Here is a 21,417-nt window from a genome sequence, read left to right as displayed (position 1 = left end):
AAAACTAAATGTCTTCTCTTTTGTCATTTATACTTAATAAATAACAGTAGAGCTTAAAATCTAACTATGGCACATGAATCACACATTGTGATTCCTAAGTAAGAGTACTGAATGCTTCCCTGACCAGGTAGTAGCACACTGGATAGAACATCAACCTGGACGCTGAGGACCCAAGTTCAAAACCCCAAGGTAACTGGCTGGCTTGAGTGCTGGCCCATTAGCTTGAGTGTGGAGTCGCTGGCTTGAGTGTGGAATCATAGACATGACCCCATGGTTGCTGGCTTGAATCCCAAAGTTGCTGGTTTGAGCAAGGTGTCACTGGCTCATCTGGAGCCCCCTGGTCAAGGCATATATGAGAAGCAATCAATGAACAAAGGTGCTGTAACCAGGAATTGATGCTTCTCATCTCTCTTCCTTCCTGTCTGTCTGTCCCTGTCTATTCCCCCTCACCCCGCTTAAAAAAAAACAAAACATACTGAACACTTTATATATACAAAAATCAAATTTGCCCTTTTTTTCATACAAAATTTAGAACACAATTTTTCATTTGTGTTATTTTAAATTTCAGTGGTAAGAAACAAATGCTTAATTAAAATGCTGGTCAAGGTTCTAGAACCATACAGTTTGCTTGTGTGTGTTGAAACAAAACTCTGTATGAGTGTTATTCTAGGAGTAGATTCTAAGCTGAGAAAAGAAAGAAAACAGATCTGTAAAGACATGCAGTGGAATGTGCATGGTTTGGCTGTAAGGCTCTCAGTCTGATACAAATTTACAAATTGCAGCACATTCCAGCTAGAAAGTTAATTAAGTCAACCTAACAGCACCAATAACAAAACATTTTTGTTATTTTAATCATGAAATTGTGGACAGGAGAGAACATTCATATATTTCTTTGGTTCTTAGTGCTGAGATCATTTTTAATTGCTCATTTACAAATTTACAAATTTAAGAGCTTTGTAAAGGAAGCATAAGAACTCCCCTGGAAACCGTAGCAACCACAGTACTACCTACTATAGCAGGGGTCCCCAAACTACGGACCGCGGGCCACATGCGGCCCCCTGAGTCCATTTATCCGGCCCCCGTTGCACTTCCGGAAGGGGCACCTCTTTCATTGATGGTCAGTGAGAGGAGCATAGTTCCCATTGAAATACTGGTCAGTTTGTTCATTTAAATTTACTTGTTCTTTATTTTAAATATTGCATTTGCTCCCATTTTGTTTTTTTACTTTAAAATAAGATTTGTGCAGTGTGCATAGGGATTTGTTCATAGTTTTGTTTATAGTCCGGCCCTCCAACGGTCTGAGGGGCAGTGAACTGGCCCCCTGTGTAAAAAGTTTGGGGACCCCTGTTTTATAGGATACAAATGATTTTCACTTCCTTTTTCTGAATAGCCTCAGTACAGCTATCCGAGCACTTCTGAAATCTTTCTGTAAAAGGGAGGGAAGGAGAGGGGGAGGGGAGGAAGGGAGGGAAAGGAAGGGAAAGGATGGAAAAGGAAGGGAGGGAGGGAGGGAGGGAGGGAGGGAAGGAAGGAAGGAAGGAGGGAGGGAGGGAGGGAGGGAGGGAGGGAGGGAGGGAGGGAGGGAGGAAGGAAGGAAGGAAGGAAGGAAGGAAGGAAGGAAGGAAGGAAGGAAGGAAGGAAGGAAGGAAGGGAAGGGAAGGGAAGGGAAGGAGGGAAGGAAGGAAGGAAGGAAGGAAGGAAGGAAGGAAGGAAGGAAGGAAGGAAGGAAGGAAGGAAGGAAGGAAGGAAGGAAGGAAGGAAGGAAGGAAGGAAGGAAAGAAGGGAGGGAAAAGAGAGAGAGAAAGAGATAAAGAAAGAAAGATAGATGAACCAATGACCATGCAATGGCAGCCACCAGCGAGCACACACAGAGTGTCACACCCATGAGTTCTCAAACGAAAATGGGGCCCAGAACCAAGGCCCACATACTGGCTGTGTGATCACTTGAGTGCAGAGGAAAGGATGCAACTATAGGGGCTTGCAGAACAAAGTAAACACTGGGCCATCCCACCCCCTAAGCATGATACTGGAGCTATATACTCTGAGCTAGTTATAAGAAACCTGCACAAGACTGTTAAAATGGTCATTACAATTATTAGCATTGCTTACCTAAATCAATAACCAAGAAAGAGGTTTATATTACTGGTTTTACTTTTCCCATCATTAAATTTCTTCGCTGGTCTTCCTGGAATCTTCCAGCAGGGTTGCAATCCATGCTTAAAAACAGCACTTCCATTTTTCTTTTATTTGGATTGGGTCTTTAAAGTTATCCCAATATAAAAAGTAGTAAATCCCTGAGTAGAAACAGGAACACTGAAAAACTCGCCAAAATTACTAGGATTTCTTGGACACGTATCATTTATACATGTGCCCTTGCAAACCTGACTAATGAGTACTCTCCTCCAAAAGGGAGAGGTTTTACACAGGTTTAGAAAAGTGTGTATGCTGTGTGCTTCAAGAGCAACGGGCTGACCAAGACAGGCAGCCAGGGGCTGTGGCTCAGGAATCAGTTCTGTGGTTATTTCAGACTATAGCACTGTAAATCAGGATGGCTCCTTCTTTGGCTAATGTTCTTGAGTGGCTTCCTGGCTGCCACAGGACAGCTATGTTACTTCTGTTCCTAGTCATCCTAAAAATGGGCTCGAAAGGGCAATCCCTGGTCAAAGAGTGGCTGGAGATGAAGGCGACAGCACCAAGCACCCCTGACAGGTGCGGGTGCAGGCATCGCACAGCAGCGCCTTCATGAGAACAGACCACTGCTGCTGCTCTATTGAAGTCACTGAGAAAAAGGACAGCAGCTCATCCCAGCTCTCCATATGACAGCATCACCTCCTACCAGCTCACACTTGTCCTCACCTGTTCTCTCACATATCCACACAGCATCATACAGTCACACTCACACACACAAGCTATAAAGATAACCAAAAGCTGATGTTTCACATAAAGCTTAATACACAGAAAATGCTTATTCCTACAAAATTGCTATTAAAATAACCAAATAAGCTAATCTGCATGGACTGATTCTACTTCTGAAATAATAAATGTCTTAACTTTTACAAATTCCAGGAAATAAAAAAACAAGGGTCACATGATTGTTTTTTAAAGGAGAAATGATGTCTTCTTTAACCACACTAGAAAAATAATGCAGTATCTGGTTCAATTAAAATAAGCTCCAGTTCTGACTTGAAACACCAAAAATAGAAGGGAGAAATACAGATATATTTTCATGTGTATGTAAAGTAAGTTCATTATGTTAACAAAGACACATATATATATATATATATCTCCCCCTAAGGATCAATTCAAAACACGACTCATTAGCCGGCAGGTTTAACATCAGCTCCCCCTTCCTTCACCCAACCAAGCCAACAATGCACACTGGTGACATCCAGGGATCAGAAGAGGGCACCTGAGTAGCACATACTTGCCATGCACAGGATGGGCACAAAGAGCAAGGACAGGCATCTCAGAATACCAGCTCTGGCAGTTACAGGTAGGATAGGAAGCTGCAGCTTCTTTAATGGTTTCTGCCTTTAGAGTCTATGGTTCTGAGCTGCAGTTACTTTCCAAAGCAAATTCTGACTCTCTAATTGTATGTTAAAATTTTTAAATCAACCTAGTAAGTCTTTCTTGCAATAAATAAAACATAAGCCCGCTGGGAGGGAGATAGCAAGTTGGCTCACGCAAATCAGTGTGCCAAAATATGCATTGTCCAGGAATGGGAAAACAGACCAGCCAGGGCATGTGGAAAAGTGGAGAGTGATTCAGGGAGGCCAGGGTTTCTACAAACTCTACGAAGCACAAAGGCAATAATGGTGTGCAGGTGGAAAAGCCAGGGAAGGAAGGGAAGGCTACCATTGACCTATACAGAAGGGGCTCTGGAATTCATTTTCAATGCTCCCTGCTTGAATTGAAATGCCTCTCAACACTTTGCTTAAAATATTAATATAGCATATAGAAACAGTAGCTCTATGCTATCTCTGAACACAAATTAAGTAAATTAAATTTTTATAAGCCAACAGCAAAACCTGTATCTCAGAGACTACTGTTACCTTGAGGTACAGTAGTAACAACTTCTAAAACCCTTTCAAGCAGATTACTTAAGAGTTGGGGATGGGGATCCTCTTACTAATTTTGACAAGGCTACTTCTGCCTTTTTTGTAGTAACTAATAAACTTTTTGACTAGTATACACTTTCCATGTGAAATAGAAAGGAGTCTCAACTCCTGCCGGATAAATCAGAATGACTTCCAAAATGCCAAAACAAGAACTTTCTATGATAAATAACCTATCACATTTACATCTCAAATTAGAAAATTAGGAAAAAAACATGTCATTTCAGTGCCAAAATGGAGATGACAAAAGCCTGGCTATCCTGCACCCCCGAAACACACTTCATCCCATTTGCTTCCTCTAGCCCCGGATGGAACAAACACTGGTCCAGGTGCAGATGCTCAATGCGCAAGGAATGCAGAGAACATAAAAATGACTGTAGGGTTGGCTGCTGGTAATCCCTGAGGCGGCTCACCATTGGAAGTAGTGCTGGAGGCCACGGCTTTCTCACTGACATCTGTTCGAGTGGAGCATTTCACTATAGAATTCTCAATTTTTTTCTTCTCAGTGGTCGGGGAGCTGTGGGACTGAGCCTCCATGACGACTTCTCATTACTTCAGCTCTCTGGTACCAGGAACACCTAAATAACACAACAGCACCATCAACTTCAAATAAGAGTGGGGGAAAAAAATCTCACTCAAAAGCCCACGTGGCCCTGGCCGGTTGGCTCAGTGGTAGAGCATCGGCCTGGTGTGCGGAAGTCCCTGGTTCGATTCCCGGCCAGGGCACACAGGAGAGGCGCCCATCTGCTTCTCCACCCCTCCCCCTCTCCTTCCTCTCTGTCTCTCTCTTCCCCTCCCGCAGCAGAGGCTCCATTGGAGCAAAAGATGGCCTGGGCGCTGGGGATGGCCCCATGGCCTCTGCCCCAGGCGCTAGAGTGGCTCCGGTAGCAACAGAGCGATGCCCCGGATGAGCAGAGCATCGCCCCCTGGTGGGCATGCGGGGTGGATCCCGGTCCTGTGCATGCAGGAGTCTGTCTCTGACTGCCTCCCCATTTCCAGCTTCAGAAAAATACCAAAAAATAAATAATAATAATAAAAAGCCCACGTGGCCTGTCACCTGAGGAGGTGCCTACAGTTTTAGCAAATTCAAAATTTAGAAGAGCTTCCCTACATGTTTTCCTGCAAAAATGCCTCAAAGTTTTATTAACAAGCCAAATTCTGCCTGCATATGCAAAAGAACAGAGAGCAATGTTCATAATGTGGAACTTCTCCCAAATTCCTACTGTGCATCTGTTATTAAATGGTCTAAATATCTCAATTTACAGCTGTGTTTATAGTGTGAAACCCAAATGTCACATTACTCTTTTAAGCCTCATCTACAAATGTCTCCTCAGGTGGCTGACTTTATAGTGAGGGGCAGTAGGACAACTTTCCAAGCAAGGGAAAGTTTTTAATTAATTAGATGTTTTAAAGAGCATGAAACAATTTCTCAAATCCAAGCCCTACTCAAAGTTCTGACTCAGAAGATAATTTGGGTCAACAAGCGATTTTTGCTTCCCCTCATTAAGATATCTAAATTGCAATATGCCTCTTAATCCCAATCAGGCAAACCACACTTTTTAAGCTTTCTTAAAACATGAGACCATTTCAATTTATTTTAGCTAAATTTTTTAAACAAAGGTAAGAGAGCAACATGCTGTCTTCCACAGAAAGTCAAAAGACTGCCAACAGCAAAGACTGGAACCACTAAGAAATATTTAAATTAAGCTAAAGGCAAATTCAGTCAGTCCACCTTTCACTGGCTTCATTCATGTGATAATCGCCCCTAACTCAACATTCATCAATTTTCACTCAAGTTGGTGTCATGTTTTGTTTTGTTTTTTTTGCATTCAGGATCTATACCTAGGAAGAATATAAAGAGATGACAAGCACCCTCTCTGGAATGTCTCCTTCAGGCTATATAGACTGTAACACTCACAGTGGGCATTTCTGCAGCTTCTTTTCTCCATTCAGCAGACAAAGCCACTGCGCTCAACCAACACAACAATTAGTAAAATAAAATAAGTAACTTCATAACCAACTAAAAGTTAAAATACCAGATGAAGTATTTTTAGTAATCCTTTACTCAGAATTGTGAGTGAACTACAAATTCCTCCTTTATTGTACCAGAAACCTGGAATAACTAGAAAAGCTTAAGACCCAGAGGCCGCACAGCATCGTGGCACTAGTGTTTCCACTAACTTCTGTTTCTTGTCCTTGATTATCCAGTGTCATTCATCTTAAAATACACATGTTATTTAAGAATAGCTATTCTGGAATAAAAAAAGAAAAGCAGCACAAAGTTAAATTTACATACCAATTATAAGATCCACTCCAAATTCAGAAGCACCCCTCAAAAAGCCCTGACAAAGTCAAGTATAGCAGTGTGAAGGAGCTCGGGATTTCCTTCCGCAGGGCTGCCATGCTGCACAAGTCCAAGGTGAGGCCTTGTTACTGGCCACCTGAATGGAGACATTAAGTGCCTTTTTTTTCCATCTTGTCACATGACAGAATCACAGTGGGACTTAACCTTAGGAGGAGGGGATGCAGTCCTCTTTAAGAATATGTTAAAAGTTACGGATTCTCTCCCTAGAGGAATATTTTTTTAAATTTAATAATTGATTTTTAGAGAGAGGGGAAAGAGAGAGAAAAAGAAGAGGAGCAGGAACTCATAGTAGTTGCTTCTCATGTGCCTTGACTGGAGCAAGCGTGGGATTTTGAACCAGAGACCTCAGTGCTCAAGGTCGATGCCTTATCCACTGTACCACCACAGGTCAGGTGCTAGAAGAATATTCTTAAACACAAAAATGTACACTTAATTTCAGAAGAAACACAGGCCGTCCAAACTTTTCCATGAATTCAGATAAGGAACTCTGGAAGGAGAAATTTCCAATGGCCCCTTCTAGCTCCAATAATCTCAGAATAATTCTTTAATTTTTTAACACTCCCCCAAAATTTACTTAAATATCATCTTAAATGTATGCCACAAGAACAATTCATCCCCATCCCATGTTGTTCAGGGACACCAGTCACCTGAATCTGCCTGGCTGCAGTGCTTGGGAAACATTCAGATGGATTGCGTGGTCTGCCTTGAAATCTTCGAGGGGGGCACCAGGGAACCTGCATTGTAAACAGCACTAGTGATTACAAGCTCACTAAAGCTTGCAGACAACTGCTCTACACATTTCTGACCACTGCTATGTAGTGCAAAAGGTATCCAATTAAGAACTGGCTGACTTGATAAACTAATGGGTGAACTGCACCCCAACTGAATTCCAACAGCCTTCACTGTAATGAACTCTTCGTCTGGAATCTTTGCTGAAAATCCAACCCCCTCCAGACAGTAAACTCTATGAAGACAAGCCCTGGATATCTTCCCCAGCACCTCATATCTCTAAAAATGTGTACTGAGTAGCCCTGGCCGGTTGGCTCAGCGGTAGAGCGTCGGCCTGGCGTGCGGGGGACCCGGGTTCGATTCCCGGCCAGGGCACATAGGAGAAGCGCCCATTTGCTTCTCCACCCCCACCCCTCCTTCCTCTCTCTCTCTTCCCCTCCCACAGCCAAGGCTCCATTGGAGCAAAGATGGCCCGGGCGCTGGGGATGGCTCCTTGGCCTCTGCCCCAGGCGCTAGAGTGGCTCTGGTAGAGGCAGAGCAATGCCCCGGAGGGGCAGAGCATCGCCCCCTGGTGGGCAGAGCGAGGCCCCTGGTGGGCGTGCCGGGTGGATCCCAGTCCGGCGCTGTCTGACTGTCCCCGTTTCCAGCTTCAGAAAAAAAAAATACAAAAAAAAATAAATAAAAATGTGTACTGAGTAAATAAAGGACTTAGTGATGACCCATATGGGTCTGAAACACTTTAAATCTTCAAGGCCACTGGTTTAGCTACATAGCTGTTATATCCAGTGTTTCTTTGAAAACTGGCAAATTAGCCTGACCAGGCAGTGGCACAGTGGATGGAGCATTGGATTGGGATGTGGAGGACCCAGGTTCAAGACCCCGACGTCGCCAGCTTGAGCACAGGCTCATCTGGTTTGAGCAAGGCTCACCAGATTGAGCCCAAGGTCACTCACTGGCTCAAGCAAGGGGTCACTTGCTCTGCTGTAGCTCCCAGTCAAGGCACATATGAGAAATCAATCAATGAACAACTAAGGAGCCGCAATGAAGAATTGATGCTTCTCATCTCTCTCCCTTCCTGTCTGTCTGTCCCTATCTGTCCCTCTCTCTGAATCTGTCTCTGCCACACACAACAAACAAACAAACAAAAAACTGGCAAATTATATAAAATCTCAAATTTTAACAGGAATATTTAATTGATCAAAACACTCCATTCTCAACCAGTGGGATAAACAAGCATTTACTATAATTGTTCCCCTCAAAACACAGTTTTATTGGCTATGAATGGAGTTTACTAAATTCAAACTGCCAACAGAAACACACTAATGGACCAGAAAAAAACCATGAAGAGATGGGACTCTTGGTGAAAAGTCAGTCTCTTCCTCAGTACACAGAGCCAATTAACATTAGTGAGGGGACAAGTCACCCAAAGTTCCCTGACAAACTTTGTTTCTGGAGTTGTTGGTTTTTACCCCAAGCAAAGGACTTCATTTTAACAAAGCAATAAACCCTCAAATACTCATCACCACAGAGGGGCTCCTGTGAGAAGAGGCAAAGCCCCGGGCACTGCCTGAAATCACACTAATTAATGGTCTGAAAGAAGACTAATTCCTATCCTCCACCCTTCCTTTTAAATTAATTTTTTAAAAAACAGGCCCTTAGTCACTCAAGAGTCTAACTCCTTCTATTTTGACAACTTATTTTTTGGATCTCATTAGTAAGTAACTAATTATTTAAAAGTGTGGCTTGTGTTTGAAACACAGCTATAAAAATGGCAACTTGCCAAACAGACATCTGCTTCCTATATATCCCTATAAATTATATCAGTTTATTTTACTGATAAAAACACAACTTTGTCCCTGTCAGTTACAAAGGAGAAAGTTTTAACGTTCTTGACTCTCACACCTCATCAACACTCTGCACCAAGAGTTAGCAGAGAAGAGAATCTGTGTCTAGCTGTGGTGGTGGTTTTTTTAAAGAATATTAAACCAAGTTGAGAATCTCAGTCCTGAGTTGTCACACAAAAGCCTGAGGTATAGAAGTAACCAGTAAAAATTCCTGATGGAATCCTAAAACACACATAATTGAGGCACTAGCCCACAGTACTACATTTAATATCTGGAATTTCCTAAACAATAAAGTACAATTTACTTAGAACAGAATGATCAAGGAAAACTTTTCAGTTCTGCTTCACTTCAAAGATTTTTTTCTGAGCAAAATGCAAGTTTTTTAGATGTGAATGAAATGAGCCCTTTTCCCTACCATGTTTCCTCTTCTTACACAATCCATACTGTTCTCCTTCAATCCCTTTCACCACTGAAATACTATGTGCAGGATTTGTTGGCATGCCCCTTGAGTTTTTACGCTGATAAAAACAAACAAACAAAAAAAACTATAGCTGATGCTTGAGTCCCAGCAGCCTGAGTAAATACACACACACACACACACACACACACACATACACACACACACACATACACACACACACACACATATTTTTTTTAACTGCAGCCAAGGTAAACTCTGCTAATAGTGTACGTCTCTGGTCAAGCCTAGAGTCTCATAGGTAAATGAAGGGATAAAGGTTCCTTCCTGTAAGCAGTCATGGCTTTTCCCCACTCAACCGTCCCTAAACTTTTGTCATTTCCTGGAGGTCAAAACCCTGGGCACAATGAATTCCAGACACTGTAAAACCCAGTGCCTCTCCTATTAGCAACCTGCCTGCAAATGGGTCTTTTCTGACTTATAAATCTGAACTTGCTTCAACCTTTTGCAAAAGAAGGCATCTAAAGCTTCCTGATGCCACTAACCAAGTGATGCTATAGTGTAGGTCTCCACTTGAAAGTCAGCAAAAAAAAAAAAAAAAAGCAATTGATCAAAATCGAGAATTCTTGTGAGGACCTTTCATACAAAAAAACCTAAGATGGCCCTCTCTTTAGAGTCGCCACTAAGGCTGCAATGGAGAAAAAACGAAACCCACGCCCAAACAAATTTTTATCTTTGAAAAGAAGTCAGTTGGAATCCTCGTTTTTCTTGGGCTGTGGGGCTGCGTTTGTTTTGTCTGAGCGCGGGTCTACGGCGTGGCCTTTCCACGCCGGGCTCCCTGAACGTGCTGCCCTCGACGGTTACAGGGCCAGAGTCTGCACCCCTGACCCGGTCCCCAGCTCGTCGGCGCGGGCCTCTGGCCTCGGCCACGGTCCCGGCCGCCCCGCCCGCCGCCGCGCCCCTGCTCCTCCCCGACCGCAGCTCAGGCCGGCGCCCGCCGAGCTAGCCAGCGGGAGAGCGCGCACCGGTCTGGCTCCGCTGAAACGGCGGGGCATCGGGCTGCGGGGCGCTCCCAACCCTATTCTCATCCGCATGCCCGCAGCGGTCTTCCCGACGATGCCAGCTGCGCAGAGCAGCCCGATCCCGCAAAGCCTCCGCAGCCAGAAGCGCTTCTTATCCCTTTCACCACGCTGGCTATCTGCTCCATGAGGGCATTGTAACAGGGCAAGGCATTTCCAGCGGATAGTTCTCCGTGGCAGCCCTGCTTTCGTTCGCACAGCTGTTTCACCAGCTGAATACAGATGTGCAAGTTTCCAGGTACTTTGCAGTGCAACACCCTGCGTGCTGCACTACAATAAAACACTGGGCACACTTGGGAGTCTTCAGGAAACCAACTCACTAAACTTGTAACTCGCCGCCCATTAACCCTGCCCCCAAATACAGTTTCTTCATTAGTTGCCCTAAATAGATTCAGGTGTTGTGAATGGGTAAGGCAAAGATACATCCCATTGCCTCTCAGGGAGAAAGACCCTCAGTGGAGTCCCAAAGGTCAACCTTAACCATGAGGCTTTTTACAGTAAATAGCATGAAAAATCAAAATTCTGGAAACGTGCAAAAATCAGCCTTTTTCTTTGCAGGTCTCTACAGTGAAACCTGGGATCCACATGGAAGCCGGATTCCTGTATCCTCCTTAAAATTTTTAAGAAGAGAGCCCCAGTACTAAAACCAACACTTAATATTATGTTTGAACTGTATAAAACAATTCTAATCTAAGGTGAAATGAAACAGTAATTATAAACCGATAATGCTGCATTTGTGAACAGCAGGCAAATTTATTTCTCTAATACGGTTATTTTTAAATTATCTGAATTTGGGCAAAAATTATTTTTTTCTTAATTTATTTAAAGATTTAAAACAAATAAGTTTTGCCTGATTAATGGTAACCTGGTCAGTTTCTGATAGGTTAAAACAGCTACTGCCAATGAGGGATCAGAGGGAGAAGGCATTCCAGCAGGCAGGGCAGAGTTAACAGCACAGTGATTAAATTAGGCTTTCAGTAAGAAATTATTCCTGCAATTTAGGGAAGCACTGCTCACGTGGAATAAGGCTTTTCTTGAAAAAAATTACATTTACTAGCACCTGCCTGTGTGTTTATAAGCTGAATGATCTCCCTAATGTGTTAATGTTTTAAAAATCCAGTATATACCAACCCAAGTAAGGATTTGAGGGGCCTCCCTTGTTTCCCTGAAGTCTGACATTTCTCTCATACATGATGACTACAGGTTAGCTGCTACTTCAAGATGCTGCTCTTGGAGAAGCCATTTAAGTAAAATTTCTATTAGATAGTTGTACATTCCTGTAGCATTAACACTCAGTTCTTAAAGAAAATACATCCTTTAGGAAGAGAAATTTCTTAAAAATCAAAAAGCACAAACCTAATGCTGATTTTAACTTTTGATCAATTTTGAAAGTGAGAAATAGTCTGAGTTTCAATGAACAAAATTTAGGGAATTAAAAATATTTTGGTAGATTCTGTATAATTATGCACCTCTTATAGGTGTCTCATGTGGTTGATGTTTCCTTCTGCTCAAAATATCTTTCTGAACTTAAAATCAATTAGATGTGCATAACGTCTGTGGCACACCAACAGCTCCTGAGATTTCTAAGGCTTCCTCTCCCTTCCCTATTTGCATTGCCTTTCTTTTCTTTTAAGAACTTCAGAACTTTTGGTTCCTGGAATTATGTGTCTTTACAATCAAGCTTAAGGGGGTACAGTGCATGATCTATGAATATCAATTTGCTTTTAAACCATCACAAATAGTAGACACCAATACCTGCTGGCTGTTAATCTTCTGAAGAAATTAACATATTCTTTGTGAAGTACTGTTGATCATACATTACACTTCCAATTTTTAAACTTGTGATTCTTGAATCTTAGTTGCAATTTAAAAAGCAAATTTTTCAAAATTTAAGAATTTTAAATTAAGGCTTATTTTTTCCAGTCAACTAAGCCTATAAACTTTGCTTATTCAAAGACAGACTTCTTCATCTATATTTCTTTACCCCTCCCTCCAATCCTGCACCAAAATACCAGTGTAAACTGGACCAAACTGCACACCCTTACCATGAAACACTGTGGCATGCAATTTCATCTTAGCCCCAGCCCGAACATCAGATGTTGGCCACCCCACCCAGGTTCCCATGTGTCTCACTCAGTTCATTAAGGCCTCATTCTTAAGCTGCTGGCTGAGCTTTCTCTACAGAGTAACTATTTTTATTGTGGTTGCTTTTTACAACAAACTCTCTTGAGACTAAATTTTTATTTTTTTAAATACCACTAAATGAAATCAATAGGGTTAACTGCCTCATTCCTTCAGTACTGCAATTTGAGAGCTATCGGACATCTAAATTCTGATTTTTCTATCTCTTTTTGTAAAAATGACTAGTTTATCATGTAAAGTACCCTGGAATATTGTTAAGAGTTTTATGTAATCTTCAAAAACAACAAAAGTCAAAGTAGCTAATACTAACAATTTCCACATGAAATAAGCAAATAAGATGTCACACTGCCTTCTGAAGGTATTCCAATAACCAGATTTAAATAAAATCATTTATCTCCTATTATTTAATTTAATTTTGTAGCATAAAAATTACTCAAATATGTAACCAAATGCTTATTTAAAACATACTTTCTGACACACACACACACACACACACACACACACACACAGGAGTTACCACCCCACCCTCCCCCCAAAAAGGAAAGAACCACTAGCTGTTTCAGGCCAGCAATCAATCCAATTTACTGCAGGTACAATTTATATGTACAGTGCATGCCACAACAAAACCACAGTGTGATGCCAACAGGGCCCTTAAGAAAGTTTCCCCCTAAATCTCTGGAAAGGAGCTTTAAAAGAAAGCAAGGATTATAGTCAGCTAGAAGGTAGGGAGGGGACTTACCTCAAACCCAGCCAAGCGGAAATCAGAGCAGTAATTCTACAAGTCAACAGAGTACACTTTCAAAGCTATAATGGTGTGAAGAAGTGCTGGGCAGCATGGCCTGAAGGCAGCACTAATACACTGATGACTAATGGCTGGGCTGGGGCAGACAATGAATTTGGGGATTGAAAACTAACAGAAACCATGCAGTACTTTGACAAATGGGCTTTCACAATTTCATTCATTGAATAACCTTTAAACACAAAATTGGCTCCAGTTCTCTTGGGAATTACATGACATGCTGTTAGACGATGATGTAAGTATTTTCTTTTTTAAATTATGACTCTTATGCAAAATGCAAAAGTACTATATATGAAGACAGAACTATAGATGCTACCAATGCAGGTGTGGAGCTCAGTACAATATTGGCTTTCAGGAGAGGACTGAAATGTTCCAATGCTACCTTAATAAGTATGTAATAGCTTGTTCATTCAATTTCTGTGGAAAGCCATAGATTTTCTGGGACATTTTGTCTGGTTGAAATACACACACACAGAACAAAAATATTCTCAAATAAAAAAAGTGATTATGAGTAGATAAGAAATGTGGCACTAAAGTGGTACATTTATTTACAAGTGGAAAAAGTCTTAATTCTAAGGGGCTAGGAAAAGGAAAAGCACCTTAAAACACTGCAGCGCCATGTAAAGTTTGCAATGAAATGCACGTACAAACACATTTAACATCTACTTTCAAGCAGCTCCCCTCCCTCATCCCTGCATAACTAGCCCTTCGATTTAAAAATAACTTCTGTAATTTTTAAAGAGAGAATGAAATATCTCAAGTGTCTCTAAATTAACAAATACCACTTATTTTAGACAGCATTGCCTTTAGGAGCTCCTAAAAACTTAAGGATCTTAAAACAGGAAGCTTAGCGAGCTCATAAAATTGTTGTTGGAGCCAGAAACACATAGCATATTTAATCTGCAAACTGTGAGTGTCTACAGTGATTTCAGCAAGATCTGAGGTATGCCCTTAAGGTTTGCTGGGATCTGGGATTAGGGGGTTGATAAGAACCTCTGCTGCCCATGGACATGTTTTTCTTCTGCAGTTAAACACAAATGCACAGAGACATTTGACTGCTGCTTGGTGTTACTGTTCAAGTTATATAAAAGCTTTGCAGCTCCTTTTGCTGTCAATATATCAAAGTTTTAAAAAAATCATCAAAGTGTGAAATTTCATTTAAAGTCTTCGCCGGTCTACGGCTCTGTTTCAGAGGCCCATCAAATAGAAGTAAAGATGAAAAAATATACTGAAAGTACTTGAAAACTTTGCAGCAGTGCCCAATCCTGTTGTTGTTTATTCTGTCTCACTTTATTTACTTTGAAACTAGAACAAATCAATTTTCATCTAGAAAAATGATGACATGAAGTGAAGAGCAGCATCTTCTACCAGACTTTAATTAAAAGACAACCTGAAGTCATTAGTAGAGTGGAATCTTTTGCTTAACAATTTAAATATACACACATTTCCTCTATAATCACTTCAGCATTTTAATTGCCTCTCATATATAAATTGGCAGAAAAGTTCTTGAATCTTCCAAAACAAATCAGATTGACTATAGAATACAAATGCTAGAAACCTAAAACCTCCTTCAAAGAATTCTTTAGCTGGGGATTTACAACAATTGCATAAAGAAGAAAAGTCTGACTTTTAAGATAATCTACTATAGTCTAAAAGCATTAACATTCCATTACTAAAGTTTTCTTGAGGATTTCATGACTCATTGATTCACTTTTCCTTCAAGACTGTTTTTCCCTAGTTCATTACTGTCCGTATAAGTGAGTGCATGGAACAATGATCATTAAATTGTTTCCTTTCATAAACTCTCAAACCCTGTCCTCAAAAAAGGGGGGAAGAAAGACCTTAGTGAGTAAGATACCTTACACAAAAGGAAGGGCCTCTAACTGGCTAAGTAAAGCACAGAAGTCTGAAGTCTGAAACCCTTATAGTGGCAGATAATTAAGAGAACTGGCCTAGAAACAAAAGTTCAACTTTTGGCTTGGGCATCAAATTGATAAATTAATGACTTTTATTAAATAAGTAATGAAATAACCCAACGGAGCCATTTTTCATCAGTACTCATTTTCTCATTTCTCCGTGTAATTCTTTGCAAACCAGACACACAATAAAATGTGTTTATACCAGGGTTCAATCAAGCAATACAAACACGTTAAATGTACTGGGAATTGGTAGGTAGCTGAGTTGGACTTACTAACCTATTAATAATAATATATATCTTTTAAAATGCTTCACAAAACACCTCTTACGTTGGACTCATTAAGGTATGTTAAACCAAAGCTTCCCTACGCTGACTTTAAGAATTATATAACCTGAAAGTATCTCCCTTTAGGCAGGTAGGTTTTAATTAAATACCTTTTAGTATAATGTAAATTCTCTTCTCTCTATAAGTATGCTGTTACAACTAATTTATGTTATTTCATATTTGTTTAAGGTGTGACTATAGTCTAACTGGCCAAAGTGTTTGTGTATCAGATTGTTAAAACCAATTATTTCCTAACATAAACAAATTCTTCTAATACTTCACACAGTTTACAGTAAGACCAATCGGCAATGCTTTAATATATTCCCACAAACTGAAATACTGTTCTGCTTTAGGAAAAAGTGAAGAGATTTTGAGGTTATTTCACTACTTTAAAACATAGCATTTTCTTCTTTCAAAATAATCTTGACAGATGTAATTAAGAAACTGTCAGAATACTATTAATTTTTAATATAAAATGTAAATGAAATAATTATAGGAATCAATCAGTAAAGCGCCTATTCAATTATAAAACAATTACATAAATACTCAAAATTAATACTTTAGACCAATTCTTGAAGATTTCAGACTATAGTATGCTAAGATTATCAAACAACACCATAAGCATAACACGGGAAGTATAGTTTCTTCCTTAAATAGAATAAAATGAAATCATTTCAGTTGGCCAAGGCACAACCCCCCTCCCACCAGCCATGCCCAACCCACTCAAGCTGCAACTTTTTTAAAGTTAATTAAATTCCACCAGACACATATTTTAGGGATCTAAAAAACCACCTCATCCAAATTTTGTACAAAATCACACACATGGGTGAAAAGCCTGATTATTGTGAATTTTCAGCAATATCCCAAAGAGCTCTGGAAAGAGGACTTAAGAAAAGGAGAGCAGAGGTGTTTTTTGTAACCGAAAATACTAGTTGGTTAATGGTGCTGCCTTTGCACTGTGGCCTGCTCTCCATCCCTCCGAGGGGCACCAAAGTTTTGCCACCACAAAATATGCATTTTGAGATATTGATTTTTAAAGCTGGTTAAGAAATGAAAGACTCAGAAAGAACCACTGGTCCTCCCACTTGCCTGCCTACAGTAATTCAGACAGAAAAACCTGCTTAAAGATGGGAGCACCACCGTAGCATCATAATATAAATTAAATGTGACAGACAGGGAGAAATACAGCAAAGCCTGTGTCCAATTGTTTCTGGTGGCCCAGCAAGAATTTGTTTACCACAAGTTTGCTCTTTCTCACCTACCTGTGCACTGTCTGCTTTCCCTTTGATATGCCAGACCCCTGCCTCTCTCTCCTTTGTCCAGAATGGCATATAAGCCTCAAATGCTCAGTGCTTCCTTAGGTCTTGTATCTATGGCACCCCTGCATATAACTTTGTAATATATTTGGACATTTTCTCCTGTGAATTTGTCTCATGTTATTTGATCATGAGCCCAGCTAGAATTTAGAAAGTGGAAGGAAAAATTTTTTTGCATCTCCAAATCTGACTAAACGACTCTTTTATTTGGAGATGTGGACAGTCCATCATTTCAAACTGAAATGGCAGCTGGAAAATGTGGAACAGCTGGCAAAGAGCTGGGAGAAAATGTTTTACATAAATACATGTACATATAAACTGGCAAAGGACCACGAGCACTGTACCCAAAGCCAGAATCCACTGGGCACTGCACAGGGTGATGAAAAGTTGGGGCAGGAGAACTGCAAGGAGGTTGCCTCCTTAAGGTTTTTTCTACAAGGGATCAGCAAGGGAAGCCTGGGTCCAGTCGGTCTAGAGGTCCAGCCTGTCTAGGGTATCTCCTGGATATAATCAAGCAAGTGCAATCGGGGACAGAACAAAGTTCAGGGAGGGATAAAAAGCCCAGGTGTACAGTGGTGCTTTGGCATCTGCCAATCTGCTTAAAAGTCGCTTCACCAAGTCTCCATGTTGGGGATAAATCTTTACTCCCTCTTCACCTCCTCCCGCACATTTTCTCTCCTAACTCGAGAAAGTAACTGTCCCTTGCAGAGTGGTTCATACACAACTCTGCTCCATGAAAATGCGGCCTCTTATGCGATTGGTACGGGGGCCACAGTTACCCCCCCCCCCCGCGCGCGCGCGCATTCACTCCGTGCAGCTTCTAACGCTTTTATTTGTTTTCGTGTGTGTTGTCCCTGAAAAGGAAAGGAAATGAAAGAATTCCAAATCATACACAGATGGTACAACTTTCACTTTTCTGCTACTACAACCAAGGCGCGCCTCTCCCAGGGAGCACACCGCTACCCCGCCCTCCAAAAGGAGGCGCGGGCTGGAGGAAGCCCCGCAGCGGCCAGCCCGGCGCAGACCCGCCCGGCGCAGACCCGCCCGCCGCCCGCGGGGACGAAATAGTGCACAGGCAGGCGCACAAGCCTTGGAGTCTAACGTAGTTCTTTAAAACCCTTCAGGTGGGGAGTGGGGATGAGGGGAGCGTCGCCGCTGCTGCAAACTTCGTCCCCCTCTAGGATGTGCAGTTCTCCAGTCCGTCTCCGAATGGCCGAGGGGTCAGACACTTGGAAAGGGAGCTTCAAGGAGGAGGAAGCGAATGAAAGCGTTGCTCTGACGCCTTACCGGTTACTCTCTAAAGCTGGGCGCCTTTGACAGCCATTTTCACTTCTCCCATTCCCCTCACTGGAGATCCCGCCTCGACCTGGAAGCGTCCGTACTGCCGCAGGAGCTGGCTGCCCCGTGCGGGGCCCCCGAAACAAAGAACTTCGGGCGGGACGTACCTGCTGGGGCGGCGGCTGTCAAGTCCCCTAACTAACCATAGGCCCGCGTCCAGGACACCGGCGGGCGACTCCAGGCTCCGCGAGGCGCAAGCCGCTGGGTCTCAAGCGAGCGGCGGGGCAGGACACGGGGAGCGCGGGCCGCCGCAAGGACGAGTCCAGGCGGTGAGTGTGCGCGACCGCTAGTGTGCGAGCGCGCCGGTGGCGCTGCCCCTGCCTGCTCCCTCCCGCTCGTGCAGCTCCGGCATCGGTTTCTGGATCGTGTAATCCGATCCCTCTGACTCACAGGCCCTGAGTGACAGTTCTGATTTGGTTAACCCACGGGAGGGAGGGGAAAGAGAAAGAAAGAAAGCCCGCAGCGTGGGCCTCTCCTGGCATCCAATCGACTTTCTCGAAGAAGGTCCCATCCCTGCCGGGAGACCCGCGCGAATTAAGGAGCCCCCCGCCCTGACTCAGCGCAGTCCGTGCTACTCACGCGGTGGAAAAGTTGTCCCTCGGTTCTGTGCGTCCTTCCCTCCAGCTCCCTCCTTCCCTCCTCTCCTCTTCCTCCTCCTCCAGTCTGTGCTCCTCCTCCCCCAAGTTTTAACAGATGTGGCGGGACTCTCCCCTCACCCTTGTACTCCCTCTTCCTCCGCCCAAGCCTCCGCCCCGTCCCTTTTCTTTCCGCCACTCTCCAGCGCGGTGGGGACTCGCGGAGCGACTGGACTCCTGCAGCCGCAGGGGGCGAAGTTGGGAAAACTTGGGAGTGCAGCTCGCCTTACTTTTGCTTTCTTGCTTCTTCCAGGCCGTGCCTTGTCCCCGCGCTCAGAGCTGGTCCCAGCTGCGATGCGAGCGGTCCTGGCGGGAGGGGGCACGAAGTGGATCGGGCTGAGGGCCGGAGGTTGTTCGGCCGCCCCAAGCCACGCGCACTCCCTCCCTCCACCGCCGCCTCAGTCTCCTCCGCCTCTCACCGATCTTCACACAGATACATTCATGCCTGCTCCTCCTCTTCCCCCTCCTTGACCCCGCGCCCGCTTGGCGCGCAGAGGCCCCACCCACCCGGCGAGAGGATGGGGGCCCGGGCTTGTTGTCACGGCGTATCTCCCCGCCATCGGTCGCCTCGCCGCACCGCGGGGGCGCTCCCGCCGGCCCCCACCCCAGCACCCAACGCAGGGGCTGCGTCCTGTCTGCTCCCTTTGCTTCACTCCCCGCTTCTCCGCTACCCTTTCTCTCGCTCAGTTTGTGTGCCCTTTATGCTTTTAAGGCCTCTATGAGCAAACCCTCATTGACTCCCCCTCTACTTTTACATTTCCCCAGGCCAGCCCTGAAACTCTCTCTCGTCATCAGAGGATGCTTTTGGGGCTTTGGGTTTTCCTCTCTACCCGACTCTTCTACCCTTGGGGCCAAAATCTGGGGAGTGGGAACTCCTACTACACCGCCTGCTGTCCATGGGCCATTTTATAAAGGACACAAAAATAGAGCAACGGGTGTTTTTCCCTGAGCTACAAAGTTTGTCTGCCCGGATTTGTTTTCAGCGGCCCAAACTAGTTAAAATTATTTTCCTCCTTCTCTGGCCAGCCAGCCAACCCATATTCGTCAGTTATATTTCAGTGTACCCAACCTGGGCCCGGAACTTTAAAAGCAGTTTCCATGGGAGTAGCAAAGAAAGAAAAGAAACTCCTGAGGCATTCCAAAATCTATTCTCCTGGGATAAACTTTCTACCCACTTTTTCTTCACCTCCTCCCACCCCCCTCAGTGCCTGAACGCTCAGGATGCACTTGTGTGGACTGGCTAAGCTTCTTGACTGAGAACCAGAGTGGGTAGACAAAAGATTAGCTATTAGAATTTGGAGAGCATTTTGAGATTCAAATGCTTAACTGGAGAATTTTTTAACAGAATTAATGGTGGTGTTCACGATTTGTTGCCTGGGACCTGTTGCTTATCTCTCAAAGACACGACAAAAGCATACTCTGACTTGACCTTTTATGGTAGAAATGGTAGAGATAAAGTAGGCCTGAAAGTCTGTTTTAGGAATTTATTTTAAGATTTCTCTCTCACCCAAGAAAGAGAGAAAAAAGAAAAGGGAAATCCATCACTTACTGTACAGAGCAAGGGTCTGAGGATACAGGGGTGATGCTCCAGCTTCCCCGCACTAACTAGTCTCAGGCTCCAAAGGATTGATTCTGTGAGCCCATCTGCAGGATAGTGATAGAAAAACCAGGCTGCATATCTACCAGGATTTGTATGAGTTTCCAGTGAGATAATGCATATGAAAATGTAAAGGGACACAAATGTGTAAGAATTGTTATTATACTTTGCAATTGAAAATAATTAAAAGCTGCTCTTTCCCATATATACATCTCCAGCATCAGCCACAAATTTTTTGTGTGTTCAAGTACTGCTTCTACCTCAATCACATGAATGCAAATAATACATCCTGATCGAATCCTCTGTTTTACCCAATGGCAAAAAGTAAATAGAAAGACAGCCAATAAATAAACAACTTGAATAAACTAGATTTTTTTTTAATTTTTATTTATTTATTCATTTTAGAGAGGAGAGGGGAGATAGATAGAGAGAGAGAGAGATTGAGAGAGAGAGAGAGAGAGAGAAGGGGGAGGAGCAGGAAGCATCAACTCCCATATGTGCCTTGACCAGGCAAGCCCAGGGTTTTGAACCGGCAACCTCAGTGTTTCTAGGTTGACGCTTTATCCACTGCGCCACCACAGGTCAGGCTAAACTAGATATTTTAACTTTTACTTGAAAATGTCTTCTAGTAGATTTTGGATCATGAAGATCTTGAGTCTCAGTTTTAAGAAGAGATGAATAAAAAAACAGCTAACATGTCCCGTTACATCCATCAGAATAGCTAAGAACAAAAGGAGTAGTGCTGGTCCCTCCAGTTTATCCCTATGTCCTCACCCTAAGAGCCTTGGCAAAAACCAA

At 43.1% G+C, this 21,417-nt stretch overlaps 1 protein-coding gene across 2 annotated transcripts in view; it reads right to left on the bottom strand.

The window, feature by feature from the left end:
* Positions 1-19,016, bottom strand: part of GLI3 (GLI family zinc finger 3) — a 376,015-nt gene extending 356,999 nt beyond the window's left edge. For both annotated transcript variants that reach the window (XM_066272080.1, XM_066272082.1), the window contains exons 1-2: positions 18,967-19,016; positions 4,529-4,693 (exon numbers count right to left, since the gene is read on the bottom strand). In XM_066272080.1, the coding sequence (XP_066128177.1) occupies positions 4,529-4,652 (124 nt within the window). In that variant the 5' untranslated portion in view covers positions 4,653-4,693; positions 18,967-19,016. The remainder of the gene's footprint in view (positions 1-4,528; positions 4,694-18,966) is intronic.
* Positions 19,017-21,417: the final 2,401 nt, after the last annotated feature.

The sequence above is a fragment of the Saccopteryx bilineata genome, chromosome 4 (assembly GCF_036850765.1).
Source record: "Saccopteryx bilineata isolate mSacBil1 chromosome 4, mSacBil1_pri_phased_curated, whole genome shotgun sequence".
Lineage (NCBI taxonomy): Eukaryota > Metazoa > Chordata > Mammalia > Chiroptera > Emballonuridae > Saccopteryx > Saccopteryx bilineata.
Note: the sequence above shows the minus strand (reverse complement) of the source record. Positions and strands in the feature narration are given on the sequence as shown.